This window comes from Meleagris gallopavo, chromosome 17 (assembly GCF_000146605.3).
Source record: "Meleagris gallopavo isolate NT-WF06-2002-E0010 breed Aviagen turkey brand Nicholas breeding stock chromosome 17, Turkey_5.1, whole genome shotgun sequence".
NCBI classification, from domain to species: domain Eukaryota; kingdom Metazoa; phylum Chordata; class Aves; order Galliformes; family Phasianidae; genus Meleagris; species Meleagris gallopavo.
Window position 1 is genome coordinate 518,625 of NC_015027.2, and position 17,714 is coordinate 536,338.

General features: G+C 42.0%; 1 protein-coding gene across 1 annotated transcript in view; it reads left to right on the forward strand.

Moving 5' to 3' along the window:
• Nucleotides 1–9,160, forward strand: part of PPM1F (protein phosphatase, Mg2+/Mn2+ dependent 1F) — a gene marked incomplete at its 5' end in the record, with an annotated part of 12,470 nt that extends 3,310 nt beyond the window's left edge. Inside the window, 3 exons of the mRNA XM_031555893.1 lie at nt 182–325; nt 609–702; nt 1,272–9,160. Coding sequence (XP_031411753.1) covers nt 182–325; nt 609–702; nt 1,272–1,645 — 612 coding nt within the window. The remainder of the gene's footprint in view (nt 1–181; nt 326–608; nt 703–1,271) is intronic.
• Between the last annotated feature and the right edge of the window lie 8,554 nt (nt 9,161–17,714).

Sequence of the window (17,714 nt, forward strand, 5' to 3'; positions counted from 1 at the left end):
ATATATATATATATATATATATATATATATATATATATAGTATCTTCTTAAGTGTACTTGAATTATGATCACAGGTCTACTGCACTGCGTTTAAGTTTTATTAGACTTAAGTTTGTAGTTTTGCTATGTAACCTAGCAGGGTTTGTTGAATATTCACCTAACACACCTGTTTTTTCTGTAGAGGCTGCGGAGTGGTACAACAGGTGTATCTGCATTGATTGTAGGGAACAAGCTACACATAGCATGGCTAGGGGACTCGCAGGTAATGCTTGTGCAGCAAGGAAATGCTGTGACGTTAATGGAACCTCACAAACCAGAGAGAGAAGTAAGTCTGAGTCTTTAATTTGTTTCCTTTTGCATGTGCTGTCAGAATCTCTCTGAAACCTTTTGGAACCAAGCGTTAAGTGTTTCATGATCTGCATACTTTCTGTAGCGCGGTGGGTTTTAGAGAATGATGATTCCGTCCACTGCTGTGTTATGAAAAGGCAATTTCTACTCCATGACACCTTGAAAGTACTGGTGGTACTGATAGTCTTAACTAAAGTTCCTATTCAGACTGTTTTTTCAAAAGACTCTTGGTATAAAATACGTATTTTACTGTTTTTCAGGATGAGAGAGCACGCATTGAGGCTCTGGGTGGATGTGTAACCTACATGGACTGCTGGCGGGTTAATGGCACTTTGGCTGTTTCCAGAGCAATTGGTAAGCATCAGCACAATTCAGATCAAACTTTATTAAAATGTGCCACCTGAGACTGTATAACTGTACGTAGCATTTTGCTCAGCATTGCTCAAATAGTGAGCCACTTTGCCATAAGGTTAGACTATGTCTGTGTAACTTTTAAATAGTTTGTACCTATCTAGTCTTATTGCTTTTACCATGAGCATGGTATGCTGTTCTGTTTTACGTACTAGACATGACATTCCAAAGTATTTAAATCCTTGGCTTCTTGAAAGTTTCTGACAGTGTTCTCCATTGTTCTCCAACAAACTTAAGAGTATTTCTTGTGTTCAAGTGGAAGAAGTAAAAAATGTTTATCCAGGCTTCTTTGTGTTTGAATGTCTGTTGTATTTTTGATTCACTCTTGACTACAACTTTTAAATCAGATTGCTGCATTCTACCTTGAATTCACTATTTTTCACTATTCCAGTCCAGTACCGGATATGTCTGGAGTATGATCTGTCTGTCCTCCGGGGCACTAAAAGCAATTGCGGGTGAAGAATTGTTCATACTTGAAGTAATGAAGCCTTTGTTTTGATCATTTGTCTTAGGTGATGTGTGTCAAAAACCTTACATCTCTGGTGATGCAGATGGAGATTCGTTTGACCTGACTGGTTCTGAAGATTACTTGCTTCTAGCCTGTGATGGATTCTTTGATGCTGTCAAGCCCTATGAGGTTGTAGACTTAGTCCTAGATCATTTAATGCAAACCAAAGGAGTGGGTCTCAAAGCAGCAGAAAGACTGGTGGCTGCTGCGAAGGAAAATGGATCCAATGACAACATTACTGTTTTAGTGGTGTTCTTGAGGGATCCACAGGACATCTTGGCAGACTGTCTCAGAGACACTAAGAGCCTTGAGGCTGGGGATGATGCTCGGAGCTCACCCTTTAATTTCCTCAGCTGTGAGGCAGCAGCCACACAGTGACAAAATCTGCTTAATCCAGAAGATTTAAAAGTTCGCTTAAGGAACTGCTTTCCACTGAAGTAAGCCTCTAATACAATAGGCAAAATGCATCAGGAAAAATGACAAATGGACAAACATTTAACAAAAAGGAAAGTCTCCTTTCACTGAGCTCCCATTTGTCTTTTCTTTCTCTTTCCCTCCATTCAAAAAACACTGGAGAGGCATGGAGATTCGTACAGCTCTTTTGTCTGTGGCAGTGGAATTCTAAAATGTGTCCAGGGAGTGCTGTCGTATCCTTCTGCCCTGGAGGTGGTAAAAAGTGTGTGTATAAGCTAGTGGGTGAGAGCCACCGTTTGTGAATTCTAAGTGAAAATTTGAAGTAATGCTTCAAAAGAGTGCTGTGTGTTCTATTTGTGATATTACTTTGGGAATTGGGAGTAGAGAAGCTGTCACTATCAAAGAAAAGGTTGTTACTCTGCGTAGTTTGTAAGAACGGGCCTGGTAGCACACCATTATGCTGTGTAAGTTACTTTTGTTTTGTACCAAAGATGATGTTAAGAGAATGATACTGCCTCTTTCTTCAAGCAGACATTTAATTTTGTGTGTATGGAGAGGGGAAAATGGAACCGAGTGCTCCAGTGACAGCAAAAAAGCAACATCCCAGGCTATTTTCTGGGATGCCATGGTTAATAAACCGGAATCCAGTATTTAACTGCACTGGATTATTTCTAACAAAAATGTTTATTGGCTGTCCGGCAGCCTGAAAAGAAAGGAACCGTACTGCTGTATTTGAGAGAGATCTTTACAAAGCACGTGTGCTCTGGCTGTTAAGTATGTTCTGTTTCTGCCATTTTTCTGTGTACTGTAACAAATGCGATTTTTATTTTAGCTTCTGAAACTTAGAGTGGAAGACTTGTTTTTTCTTTGCAGTGTTACTTTATTTTGTTATGGTTTATTTAAATTAGAATTTTAAAGTGGCATCTTTATTACCTGGTTTTAAAAACTGACTGTCCTCAAGTGCCTTAAATATTTCACACAAGGATTGCTGGCTTCTCATCATACTCTGATGAGCCAGTTTATAGTGTTTTTAAAATGTGACTTTATTTCATTAATATTAATGTGTGATGCACTTAACTCTTTCACTTTTATTAATGATTTTAGTGGGAACTGGGTTTCAAGAAAACATCTCGTTTGTTGTTGCCAAATTGCATAACACGTGACATAAGCTTCACAAAACTGACTGTGACTTACCTCTGCCCCGTGCATAAAGCTCTCGCTGCGTGATCGTGAAGTAATACTCTGATTATCTTGACTTTCATTTGAAAAGAAATACACATACAACTTTCAGAAGAAAATGTAGTAACATAAACTAGAAACATTTTAGTAATAGTTTTTTGTTACTAGATGATTGAGTTAGCCATATTTCTTGGACTTTGGGGATCTAAATAACTTCTTAAGGAGATGTGAAGCTAAGGTAACAATGAAAGAGTCCTTAATGAATGTGTGTTTTGTTTTGCAACTGCTAGGTCCATTACACACTGGAGCCCCTGGCCCTGTTTGCTCCCGCTTTGCTAGCCTGACTGGCAGAACTCAACCAGATCTGAAGGCTCAATGGCAAATGTGTCAGTAATTTCTGTAGCTAAACTAGAAGTGCTTTACGTCTGGCAGCAAGATTGTGTGCCTAACTCAGAAGCACGTGATGATGCAATATGTCAGTCCTGTGGGTCAGCATGTGTTGAAAAGTAGCGTCTCTGTGGGAGGAGATTTTAGATAGAGGAGTTGAGATGGCTGAACAAAGAACAGTAGAGCTGTTTCTGTCTGTGCTTCTCTGCACCATCAGCTGGTGTGGGCAGTGCCGGCCTCGAGTGACTGGAGCCTTTGTTGGGTTATTAGGGACGATCGTAGCGTTTAACACAGAAATCTTCTGTGAGCTGCCATCTCCTGTAGCTACTCAGGCAATTACTTTGTTGTTTTGCTGAGCAACAGCAGCAGCTTTTCCACTAACAAGGTTGTAACCACTTTCCCATCCTACATTTTACTGACCTATAATACGTGACTACTTTCTGTGAGGGTAACCTAGTAGGGTAGGTGTTAATTTTTGTATGAGCCTACTTTAGTTCAGGAAGCCTTCTGCCTTGCATAATATAATGACTTTGGATTTGCCATCTCCCATCACTATGATTTCTAACCTGGATATTCAGAGTCAGGCTAAATTCTGGTGACCACTAGTGCCTCTTGGTGTCTTGGAAACAAAGTTCTTGTTGTTAGTATAGAAAGAACAATACAGAATTGTTTGATTTCATAGCTGTCAGGTGAGGAGGAAGCTGTCGTATTCGTGAAGCGAGGTGTGACGTTTTGCTAAGTTCACAGTATGGTTCACTCTCTGAAATTGGTCAAGTTTCCCAAAACACGGGGCTGGGAGGGGGCTGAACAAGTCAAATTCTCAGAAATGATCCTTTCATTTCAATCCCTTGGTGAAGATTTACAATACTACAAAGTATTCCAATGTGTACTTACAGCTGTGTGAGAATATCCAGTCAGATTTGGAGCTGGTTTGCCTGTTTGTTTTATTGGAGGCTAAGTAAAATGCACCTCTTAGAAAGCTGTCTGTGGTAATCAGAATCCTAATTCTCAAGCTGTGCTTCAGGAGAGAAATTATGCATTCTTTCACTTGTGATGTTAATATCACCTCCAGCAGCTGTAATGCATAGTCCTGTTAGGAGGATGCCAGCGATGCTCTAGCAGAAGGTAGTGTCCACAGAATGGACAAAATACGGAGTGCTGCTACGTTTGGTATTTTAGGGCTGTGGTGTGTGGTTTTGTTTGCTTGTTTTTAATTCATAGTGCTAATCTGCTATGCCTGCAGCTTCTCTTATCATCCCTCAAAAATTCCTGGATTTCAGGTGGTGGGTTTGATTTGCTTTTTTATTTTATTTTTCTTCACTCTCTTGGTTTCAACACTATAAAAATATTATGTAATTCGAGTGAGGGAATGGTCTCACCTCTCTAGGCCTTACCAGTGTCCTTAGCAATACAGCAGTACATTAATGCTTGTCCATCAGTATCCAGTTGACAGTTTGCCTCTTTGTTTGCTGATGAATGTGCATCAAAACCAATACTTGAGTCTTGCCAACATCTCTGAAGCTGTAGAAATTAGCTGAAGCATTCAAGACAAATGTTCAATGAAAAATTGTTTTCATGTTTTACTAGATTTCAGTTGGCTGTCTGCTGCGTTTTTAGCACCCAGCCCTAGAAAGTTCCCCCTTAGAGGAGCCAGAATCTTTGAAACACAGCGTGCTTAAATTCTCATGTCGTGCTCGATTGAAAACTAGCTTTAGCCATCCTGCTTAGTGGGTATACAATGCCTCTTTTGATTATGGGTAATTCACACTTCCACCTTTCTTTTCTTTCCTACCCTGCCCTCTCTGGCAAAGAAATGTACCTGGGACAGTGAAGCCTTGGTCTGACACAGATGAGATCACAATTTTAAAGATTACTTCCTTTTTTCTTTCTTCCTAATACAGAAGATAGAAAGGCAGGAAAATTTTTTGAACAGAGGGAGGTTAAGTAAAATCCACCCTGTAAGTGATGGAGGAGTGAAAAAGAGAGAGGAATGCATTTAAGTATTATTAATGCCTATTTTAAAAAGGAAGTGGGCTGGAATATAAAGCCACAGACGTCAGTTCTTTAGAGTGAAGTACTAGTGCTTGAAAGAACTAGAAACACACCCATCAAAAAGGCAAAACTGAGATGTGGTAGCTCTGCTTCAGTCAAGGAAGGGATCACAGTAAAAGCATCCTGAGTGACTTACTCTGACCCCTCGGTGCTGTCTGGGAAGCTAATGCCACCAAATTGATTTTTAAGATGTCTTTGCATGTAAAGTACTGCTAAGAGGGAGCACTGGGTGCATTCAGTTGCTGGTCACTGCAGCTGCTGCCATGAGTAGGGACGTGAAGTGTGCTAACGAAGTGATGTGCTGCTGAGCTCTCATAGGATGAGTAATTGGGCAGAGCTGGCAATTGAATCCTGTTAATCACAGTGATGACTTTAATAGCTTTTAATAGGCACTTATCTGAATTCAGAGTCAGAAGAGATATTGCTGTTTTTAAAAGCATTTCCAGTGCTATTAGCTTTTTGTCATGAAAAGCCAATGAAATGACCTTTTTGGTTGTTGTTGAACATTTGTAAAAGTGCTTCTCTTGCTTTCCGAATTCTGGAGAGAAGTTGGCTGTCTGCTATGGAAAACCTGCTCTCTGTTGACAGCTTGAAGCAGCTGTTTGGGGGTGAAACTTCTGTCCCCGCAATCTTTAAAAACAAACAGAAACGTGCTTCCAAAACAAGTGGCTGAGGAACATATGCATTTCTACACAGTGTTGCATGAGAGACTGTATCTCTAAGGAACAGCAAATACCTTCCATTGATAGAGTCAGCTAGTTGAGCTGCTTGAAGCCTGAAGTAAGATTGCAGCTCTGCTCTTTGTACAAGTGAAGTGTTTCTTATTTGGCTTACTGGGACTCTTGTGGATGCAGATACGTAGCACACCAGACTGTATACTTCTGCTCGTATAGTACTGAAGGATCAAGCAAACTCTTAAAGAAGAAGGTGGGGTGAATGTCAGCCACAACAGAGCAGATTGCAGAGGCTTCACGTGCTGTCCCTTGTACAATTGGGCCTGTGCTGTCAGACAAAATCCCACTGGGAAGTAATGGTCTGATTCCCTTTTTTGAGGAGCAGACAACTGATAACCAGAATGCGTTTCAGGAAGGGCTGGAGAGGGAGAAAAGCTTTGAAATGAGTGCTAAACTTCCTCATCTACACCATTTGTGTATTCTTTCTAAACAAGTTTATAGCATGTCTGCAGTTGTTTTTCTGCCAAGCTAATCACAGCCTTTAAAGCTGACAGCACCAAAACCGTGAGGCTGGTCCTCCCTGCTTCCCTGAATCTAGCCACCACAACAGCCAGCCCTTCTGTGGGACGGCCTCGTAGCACTGCCAGCTCCAAGAGCTGAGCCCACGGCTTTGTGCCAAAGTTGTGCTTGTTTCTAATATGTTTGCTGAGTCTTTCTGCAGGTGCTTATTTCTGCTGATTTCAGCCACGTCAGCTGAAAACTAATCAAATGGAAACATCTGAACACGTATCTGTCGTAGGCACTTCTCAAAATACCTTAAAATAAGCTGATAGACTCTTGTCATGACCTTCTATCTGCAAATAAAACAGGAAGCCAAAACCTCAGAGAATTGCTTACGCCTTTGTTGTGTGACCCTCTGGGCTGGAGCCTGAACAGGCACGAGCCCTCCCCTCGAGTTTCTCGGGGTTGGTGGTTTGGTGTGTTTTCCAAGCAGAGCATGCTGCTGCTGGTAGACACAAAGATGAAGAAAAGACAGCTGTGTTGGCAGCACAGAAGGTACAGCTTTTGTCAAATAGGAGAAAATCAATAGGGAAATAAATGTTTTCGAGCTTCTTGGAATGCAAACAGTGCAGTAACAACCTAGAAGAGTTTGCAGTGGACTGTAAACTCGGCTTAAAACCTAAGCAGATGAATTTGGCTGCTTTGTAGTATTTTGCTTTATTTTGTTAACAAACTCCTCTCGGTCAGGGTTTCATGTCTTACGTGCTTTTTGGTCTGAAGAGAGAAGGAACATTCTGCTGCTTAGAAAGTTACATTTATCTGGGCTTTGTGACCGCTCTAATGGAGAGAATATTCAGTAATTGTATTCTAAACGATCAGCCTGATTACTAATCCTCATGAGATATTAATATATCAAGGAATGAACGTAGTAGAGATAAAATGTTTCTGGGTATCCGTGCACAAAAGCCACGATCTAGTGGGTCACTTCCTGATTTATTATCGTTTATGTGGCAGTGCCTTCAGCACAGGGAGGGTTTGTCTCTTTGGCAGATGGACCTTGAAGGTGTGATCATTGCTCCCAGTAGGAGGTGTTTATCCTTTTATGTAAGGGGTGATTGTTCCTTTTGGATGTGTAAAGACAAATTGAAACTAGAGAGATCTTCAGGGGACCTTCTCAGGAAATGAGATGCAGCAGCTCCTCTTTCTCCTGTTGTTCTTTCTAATGTTAAAAGACATTCTACTAAACATTGGATGATGAATCCTGCTGTCTTTTTTTTCTTTTTTTCCACACCTTCAGAGTGCTTGAAGGAACATCCTGTTTAGTAATAGTAGACAGATGTTTATTTTGCTGTGGGTTAAAACTTTACACTGACAAAAAAGGATATTGCATTTCTTACTTCCTCTTCTGAAAGCCAGTCCTGCTATCTTCCTTCTTCCCATTTTTCCTTTTCTTCTACTCCTTATAGCCTCTTCCACTGTCAGCCCTCCCCTTGCCCTCCACTGTCTTGTTCCCCTCCCAGAAAACTGCTGCTTAATCAATAAACAACACTGGCTGTTAAATCGATTTGATTGCCTTCTTATAATTCTGATTTCATCTGTGTTATAGTGAATGTGGTCTGATCTTTGGAGGCCTGCAACACCAAGAGTATAGAAGGTACCATGTCAGCTAGGAAGGTATGAGACTAGAACAACTTGTACTTTTGGCATTGCCCAGTACTGGCTGGTTAAGAAGGAAATCCTCCTATTTGCATGCTATTTCCTAGGAATACTTGAGCTTTTTCTCAGGTAAGAGTAGCTCTTGTCCCAGATACAGGGCTTGAGAGACTTTCTAGTCTCTGGTTTCTGTTCCTGCAGCCTGTTGGTGTTTTCACCCTTTGCATTGTGTTTAGAGGAGGCTTCTGAGTTTCTCCACTGCTTCAGTACTCTCTGTTTCCTGCCCTGGTTGGTTGAGCAGACAGGCTGGTAACTGCAGCATGGCACGTGGCTAACCAGCCTCTCTGTCAGAGTACCTCCTCAGCATCTGCTCTATTACAGCTTCGATCCTTCGCTTATTTAGAAATCGGACTTCTGTAACTGCTGACACAAAAACATGTCCTTATCAGTATTAAAATAGTCCAAGAGCAGAACTGTTGCTTTAGGCACATTTCTTGCCACTGCGTTGGCTAATGAACCTTGAATGAAAGTGAAATGGCCAGTGACTTTGAAGTAGGAGCCGTTAAGCAAGTGTTGTAGAGCTGTAGTCTTTATTTATTTTGTGTATTAATCTGCACTTGTGACACAGAGCAGAAAAGCTGCAGCACAGCAGATCTTATAAGCTGTGGCTTAACCAGTTTCTAGTATCTTAAAACTCTTTATTTAAACTGACTGGTTCAGCACACAGGTCAGAAACCTGTTGTCATTGATCATGCTGTGCATATTGTACGTTTGTTTATACGAATTGTTCTAATAGTGCTTGTGTGTATTATTCTACATTACCACGTTTTATATATATTTCTATGTATTGCATGAGGTTTAATTGTTGAGGTTTTTTTGTATTGTCACTTTTGTATTCACACAGTGCCTCATGTATCTACTTGTGTATTTCAAGAAATTGCTTCAAAGCAGTGACTGGAAACAAGTGAGGAGAAGAACTCTTTGCTGTAGGATTTGATGTTTCTGAAGTATTAATAAAGCATACTGATTTCAAGTGTTGTTGTTTCTTCAATTTTTTTTTTCTATTTTTATCCTTCAAGTAGCTTGATGCACAATGGTCATATTGCATTATCTTTTAGGGATATATTCCTGTCATACTGGTGGTCATCACCAAGTCCTTTCTTCCATGGGGTCTTTACAGGAGGAGAGATGGCAGAAGTACTAGAAGGAAACAACCTTTAGGATCGCAGAGGATGCTTACTTGAAAACGTGATGCTACTAAAGCCATCATAGAAGTCACCCGTGTACCTCTAATTTGTTGATCTAAGAAAAACAAAAGAAAACTTAGCAGCTAACAACACTAATAGTGCAAGGTAAGTTTGGCCTACTACCTAATGTCCTACAGCAATGGGATAACGATCAGAAAATCCGTGTTTCAGAAGAGATAGTAGCAATTTGTTGCTTACTTGTCTGCTTGTTAAAGAAATGATCTGGAAGCATGTAGGATTAACTTAATACAGTAGGGAGATAACTTTCAAAATATAAGAATAGCTTGGAGCTAAATAATCTGTTACGGTTTCTGAAGTGCTGGTTTTCATTTCCTCAGGAAAGGAAGGCGTAAGGACAGCAGGGCAGTGATAACACTTGCTAATCTGAAACAACTTATGGGAATCTGAAGTATGCAGCCTTTTAGGCAGTTTGCCTAAATGCAATTGTATTTATCTTAGTGAAAAAGGAAAATGAAGTCTAGTAAGAGACCCGGATGCTGTATCAGAGGAAAGCAGATAAGGTACTTCTTGAAATACAAAAATAAGTATCGAGTAGATTCCGTTTGAAGTGCTGTGGGCATGCTCGAACGTACTTCAGATCAAACCTTAGATCTCCTGAAAACATCTTCCATTTCATGGTTCTAAATGTTGGGTTTCTATTTTTTTAATTGTTTTCTTAGTAAGAATGCCTGTGAAAATGCACTTTTGTAGTAGTCTCAGAGAAGCAGTATCTCCAATAGATCAAATGTTCAAAATGGAGCTCATAGCCAACCTTCTGCTCTGGAATACCATTTTCCACAGTTCTCCACTGCTGGTAGATCTGAATACAAAACAACCAATGACCCCATGAAAATGAATATAAAACTTTGATTTAAAGCTATACTAAGTTAAACTTGGATGCCATTTGAGATTCAATGCATCTAAATATACATCTCATGACACAGAAGCATTATCCCTACCAGTTGTTTGACCAAGCAATAATAATTATGTCCCTTCTAACCATTCTCATTTAATATATGTTTCTCTGCAATCAATTGCAGAAAAACCTGCTGCAGCTCATTTCCCAGGCTGTAGGAAGTATTGAAGTAATAGTGTTGATGGGGCAGATGTTAACATTTCAGCCTATATTACAGCCCAATTGTTACAACTCAAATGAGAACTATTCAATTTTTGTAGAGCAGATCAGTTGACCTTGACTAGTATTTACTGGTGTCATCTAGGTTCTTTAAGGATTTGTTTTGGGATTTTTGATTTTTGGGATTTGCTAAGCAAAAATCAATTCTTCAGCTCTACCAGATCAGTCTGGAATTGCCTGTTCCCTATCTCTGGGAAGCAGAACGAGCAACAGTGTTTCATCAAAGCCTAGAAGAACTTTGAGAGATATGGGGTTTCCTGTAGGAATGCAGGAGATTCTACATTTCTATCCATCTTCAAGCACCAGACAAAAAATTTTCCTGCATCTGGATCAAGACGCAGGGGGAGATCTTATCACTGTCTACAACTACCTGAAGGGAGGTTGTGGTGAGGTGGGGGTTGGCCTCTTCTCCCATGTAACTAGTGATGAGATGAGAGGGAATGGCCTCAAGTTGTGCCAGGGGGGATTCAGGCTGAAAGTTGGAAGAACTTCTCCAAAAGGGAGGTCAGGTGCTGGAATGGGCTGCCCGGGGAGGTGGTGGAGTCACATCCCTGGAGGTGTTCAAGGAACGTTCAGGTGTTGCACCAAGGGATGTGGTTTAGTGGGGAGTATTGGTGGGAGGCGGGTGGTTGGACAGGATGAACCTGGAGGTCTTTTCCAACCTTGGTGATTCTATGATTCTAAGATGACTCTTCAGTTAGCTCTAATTTTGGTTACAGGCTTTCATATTCGTGTCTCTGTATGTGAGTATGAATGTGTATGTATATATATACGTTTAACGAAATCAAGGGTAATCTTCATCAAGTTATGCAGAAAGTCACCTGTAATTTGTGTAGGGATTGTAAGGGACATTGACTGCCTGTTTCAACAAACTAATTGGTAGTGCAATTTTGTAGATAAAGCCATGCCAGCATCTTACGCTCAGCAACCCAAACATAATCTGCTTTTTTTTCTTTTTTTTTTCTGTATGTTAAGTTGCTCTTGAACTTTTCTGTCTTGGATATCTTACCAAGCATCTTACCTCTTGCACTCCGTTAGCTCCTAAGGTCTTGGCAGATGCCTTTTAATACTTTTTAACTCCAGCTTAAAAGTTTTGAAGTTTGTGTTTGCCACGTTCTCCCGTTACTATGTTGAGATGTTTGGAAAGAATCTTAAGTTCTCGTTAGAATAAGAAAATATTTAAATCTGCAGCTGTTATCAGGCACTCAGACAGAAGTAGCTCTTTGAAAGAAATACTTTGAACGTGCCTTGACAAATGCAAACCTGTATTGCTGTATGTATGAAAGAGTTCATTGTGTGCTCGAGGCACATAATAAGGCAAAAACAAGTATTTTGTGTAGCCTAGAAGAAAAATCCTAACTATGCTGTGGTGGGCCAGCCTAGCTACAGTGCTTGAATTTTCAGTTTGGTGGATGTCCTATATACTCTGAGAAAGATTGCACAAACAGTAAGGAAAAGAACAACCCTTACTTTCCACACATTCTGGAGTAGAGTAAGCACTTCCAGGAAATAGCTTGTAATCTTCTCCTATCCAGCCTGGCTTTTCTGCATAAATCTGTGGTTTCGGAGTCCTCGTGGGTGACGCAGACCTGTTCCTCTCTAAGGAAGGGCGGGGGGTCTCAGTGCGGTGACCTGCTGGTATCTGAGCGCTCTTCCAGGGCTTTGTGTTTCTGCCTCCAGAGGGCTCGCTCTTTCCTTTGGCCGATGCAAAACGAAGGGCGTAGAAGATACGTGACGCTGCTCAGCACCAGGCGTTGCTCGGCGCAGCCCCGGCGTGCTGTGTCATCCCTCAGTACTGCAGTCAGCCTCTAAGGCTGAGCCAGAAGAAAATCCTTGGCGTTGTAACGCCTTCTCTCCAACTGCACGTCTTTTAAGAAGTTGCAGTGATTCTGACACCAATTCTGCGTTCTGTTTCCTTGCTGGCTAAAATTCAAGTAGTTGGTTCAGGCTGGGATGCAGCTTGTCCTGCACCATGGCCAGCAGCAGTGGTCTGGGGAGAGTGCAAAAAGCCAGGAGAGGTAATTTATATAAAGAGTGGGCTGAAACAGCTGCGGGTTAGAATAATGTTCTTTTTTGCATCTCTTAGATAAAATTAAAAAAAAAGTCATTGTGTTTCTCCTTATATGAAGTATAAAAGATGTGTGTGTGTGCTTATCAGCCTATCTAAGAGATCTTTCTTTTAGTCGAGTTCAGCTCCTTTACAAAAGCAAGTTCTGGTGTCAGCATATGGAAAGAAAAACAACAGCGCAACAATGGAACAGGAGACACTTCAAGCTTTCTGTATAATTAATTACAGTAATTTAAAAATCTTGTGCAAAGTCTGTGCTTGAAGAAGTTCTAAGTTACAATTAAGCCAAGCTGCTAATGATGGATCTAATTGTTGGGTTACATACAGGCACAGGTAACACAAGTTGGGCCACTGACATCAGAGATGTCACCTAATTGCTTTCTGTTGATGCTTCTAATTCCACTCAGCAGCTGGAATGACCGGCACGAGGTGAAGCCTGGATGACCATCAAGAGTTTGCCCTGGCAAACTTAACTGTCCAAATGTCACCGGTCTTTACAGGTACCATGGCCTTGCTCTGTTGGCTCTCCAAAGCTTCTGGGGAACAGAGCTTCTTTAGCACCACTCCTGTTGAGCCCCCGGAACCAAGGGACTTGAGACGGGAGAAAGAATCAGAAGCTGAGGTGGCTCTGCAAAGTGTCCCTTTCTATAATGGCATCAGGTGAAATCCCACATGTTTCTGAAGAAACGAAATGTGCAGTTGAGGCAAAGGTCACATTCAGCAGTGCTGTCAGGCTTTGTTGTGGTTTTGGTGAGCCTGCTTTTAGAAATAAAAGTGGATCCTTTCTTCTTCTCTCTGTTTCATCTTTCAGAGGATTTTCTTCTCCCAAATAGTAGAAATGTTGCATCGTACATGGAAGGACCTTTATTTTACTAAGACTGAATGCCTTGATTAATAAAAGGATACCAACATAAATATCCAGTCTTGGACTTCTACTATTAAGGTTACATTTAAAGTCTAGATACAGAGTGCGTGGAAGTTAGCAGCCTTCCTGCTATACAGGGCAGTGCGTAACTACCAGGGGATCTTGAGGAGAGCATTTATGTTCTTATTTTTGGACTGACATTAGAAGCTTTGAAGAATAATTTCATCTAAATTTATTTTTGCACTATGCTCTTTCTCACTGTAACACTGAAAAGGTTGTTTCTGTCTTAATTGTAGCATTCTAGTTTTGTCTGCTTTCTGAAGTGTAGGCATTAGGGATCTGTACTCTTGGTCTTAAATCTCTTTGTAACTTCTAGCTGTTACTTATTCATTTATGTACTTGCTAGTGCTAGATAGAGATGAGAAAGTGGCTAGCTTTTGCAGAGTAAGAAAGAGAGGATTCAGCAGTTTTGCATCTTTTAAGTAGTTTAAGGAAACGTAGTGGGTAAATCCTGGCAGAAATACTTAGGAAAGCTGTTCGTTTCTTCCCTCTTCACTTCTTGTAATGGTATTTTGCTAAGGCTCGCCTTTACCCTCAGAAAACTGTCTTTCTAGTATTTTCTTGTTAATGAGATTTTAAGTCAATGACTTGTTCCCAAGTAGTAACAGACCAAGCCAGGATGTGCATTAGCAGGCTAATGGCAGCCGTCCTCCCTTGCTGAAGGCAGTGTGTCTCATGGCAGTCCTCTAGGAGTTGGCTGCGTCACTTGGAGCACTTAATGTTGGCTCTGCTGAAGCACTTCTTGTCCTCCCATCATCTCCTTTGGGAGACTTCTCTGTTGACTAATAGATCTCACTTGTCAGGAAGCCCTTCCTGTTCTTCGGTCTTACTGATCTCAGTTCCAATACATCTAACTGAAATTTCTTTGACTACTCCTTAATGAAATATTAACGAAGAGAGGCAAAAAGCCATCACGTTTATATTCACATAAAAAATGGAAACTAATCTGTAGTTTGGTCTTCACAGTAAGACTTGCAGAGCTAACTGTCCGACAGTAGCAGTTAAACGCTCCTGCATACATTTCAGGCTGATAGTGGCAGGACCTGAAGTTGGCTTGCATAAATCCACCTATAAATAAAACTATTGGGAATCTGTCAGGGACCGGAGTGTGTGTGTGAGTGTGCATGTGTGTGTGTGAGTGTGCATGTGTGTGTGTGTGTGTGCATGCATGTGTGTGTGTGTGTCTGCCTGCGACAGGCGCAAAACCTGGCAGCTACTGAAAGCAAAGCTGACCTTCCTGGGGCTCCTGGGATGTTTGCGAGGTTGCACAGTGCGCTGGTTGAGATGTGGGGAAACCAGAGCCCTGGGGTGTGGGAGGGGAACCACGGGCTACGCCTTGTGAGGAGCATGGTGTCGGTGTGCCGCAGCCTGCACAGCTCCATCCGGTGCAGTGGAAGCTGCTTGCAGCCGTCGTTGCCACCAAGAGAGGCTGGTGAGCAGGAAGCAGCTGGGAGAGGTTTGCACAAGGACTTGTTGTTTGGTTGCTCACATTATATCAGTGTTTGGGCTATTGAAAGGGATTTGGCCTTTGGGTCTTGCTTGCATCTCTATTTATTTTTGCCCATTCTCAGTTCTCTTTGTGAATGCCAATTTTCTGAGTCACTCAGAATGATTCCTGCCTTCATTAGGGATTCCTTCCAGCTTCCCTTTAACTGCCTGTAGGCTGCTGCCTGCCCTGCCTCCCCCTGTGCACTTGGCTGTGCGGATTTAGCTCTCAGTATTCTGTAGCTCATCTCCTGCAGCTCAGGCAGCCGAATACCTTCATCCGCATGAAACTGTACTGTACCTTTGGCTCTCTGCACAGTTTGCGTTCTTCACCTGACCTGTTCTGTGCCACCCCTGCAACTTCTGGCATCTACGGTGTGGTGTGAGGCCGTAGTTTATTTCAGGCCTACAGTAGTTGAGGCTATTCAAGAGAAATGGTTAAACCAGGAAACTGAGCATCCGGATCTTTTAATCTCTTTCTGTTACACTGTGTCCTTCTGTGTCATCCTGGATAAAGCCATTTTACCTACTGGTGTCTTTATTTCTGTGATATTCCTTAGTGTTTAAATTGCCTGTGATATTCACACCACACAAACAGGACTGCTTTTTTAGAAACCTAAATTAAAAGATGCAATATAAATACGAAGTAATCGTATGCTCTTTAATGGGTATTCTTACCTGAGCTGCTGACCTCTGTGGTACAGAAAGCTTGTCTACATGAAATCAAAAAATCAATAAGGAAAATAACCTGGGATGGAGGATGGGTCTCTAACTGCAGTGCTGAGTGTCAGTAAAGTAGATGTCTTAATGCTGGTTAATGACTGTCCGTAATGGTATTAAAAAAATGTACATTTGCTGTTGCTTTTTCAAAGTCCGGATGAGCTGCTTGGAGCTCTGCTAATGATGCGAATTATTTAACGCTCATTTGTATGCAGTATGCTCCTGCTTTGGAAGTACTTTGCAGAATTCAAGCCAAATTCAGCCTTGCAGCTCCACTGAAGTCAATGCTTGTCTGTGCATCTGTTGATTGTTTTTCCTTTTTTTTTTTCCTTCTTCTTCCTTGAAGACTTATTTTCTTGTTGCACTGATTTTATTTTCTCAAGGGTATTTTCTGCAGCGGGTTTGTAGTCACTTCTCCCCTCCCCAGTAAAGTAGCTGTAAGTACAAATGCAGTTCTATTGATTCTCCCATCTCTTCGTAAGCCCTACAAATGAGGACAAGCTATGCAGAAAATAGCACTTTGTGTTCATTCCTTTATACCACTTTGCACCTCCGAGGCACAGTTTTGGTGATACATGGCACTTCTCCTAAAAAATGTCCTGTAAAGAATCTCTGCCTGCAGTCTGATGTATCCAAGAAACTGAGTTCCTGTCTGTTGCCTATTTCTGGATTGACCCAGCATGAAGTGATGAAGGCCCAGGACATGTACGATTCTGCAGGTCAGTTATAACAGCGCCAGGGCGCACCTTGTTATGGCTGGCAGCAATATGGTATGGGAGTCTGATCTGATATGTAGAATAAAATCAGCTGCTGGAAGGGAGAACAGGCATTCGTAGTTAAGACATATATTTTAGTATTTGACTTTATAATTGAAATATTCCTTTAATGTAGTTTTTAACTTGACCCAGCTATGTTTTTAACACACACACACACACACCGGGGGTGGTGGGGAAACATCATCTGTGATTTTATCATTCACTCCTCCTGGATAATGGGCAAGGGTGTGATTTTTATCTCACAGCATAGCCCTACAACTCTACTGCCTGCACAGAGTGAGTGGGAGTAATGGAAAAGCTTCCTTTCTAAACGTACACATCACTAGAATGGGCAGAGATGTTTCTTGTCAGCTCTTAGATATTTGCTGGTAGCACCAGTACAGGGATGAGCGTCGAGATGTGGGAATAATGGGTTCGTTTCCGAGCTGGATGGAGGATGAATCCAGCCGCCCTAAGTTATATAACACTACTATAGTATGTGGCTTCCCCTCTCCCTTTTCTGCAGCACAGCTCTCCCAGCCTGTGCTCATCGCGGTGCGCTGTACAACACGGCTCCTCCCCCCGAGCTGCCTGCCATCCCTTCTGGCCCGCATCTCTTCCCTCTCTCCTGCTGGGGCAGCCGTAATCCCCGCAGGAATGTGGCCCACGGCCTCGGGCGTGTGACTCCGGAGAGCTTCTGATGGCGAATACAAAGCAGGAAAAGCAACCTTGTGTCACCTAGCAGCGTAGGAAGGGAAGAGCTGGGCATCTGTGGGCTGTTCGGTGTGCGTGGCTGTCCAGCCGCCTCATCAGGCAGAAAAGTAGAGGCTAGACTTTTCGGCTGCATGTGTTGTTTCCCTGTCCATTGTGTCTGGGTGATGCATTCTCTGCCTGTGGTTTTAATAAATGTCTTTCTAAACTACTTTCTGCTTCAGTCCCCTTCGGGACAGCTCATTCCAACTCAGCTGCTTCAGTGTGCTAAGATGCTAAGTTAGTTGTGTGGAAAAGTGGAGAAAAGAAAACTCCATGTCAAACATCTGAGGAAGCTGTAGCTGAGTCTCTGTGAAGCCGCTGTATGCTGCAAACTCTCACCTGACGTAGCACAAAGCGCGGCCACTTGTCACATTCACACCTCCTCCTCTTTGTCTACAGAACGCGCAGAAGTATTTGCCATGAGAATCCCCAGCTACTGCTGGGACCCAGGCTCGTGTTGGATTCCAATAAGCCTTTGCAGGTAGGGTGTTGCTGTGTT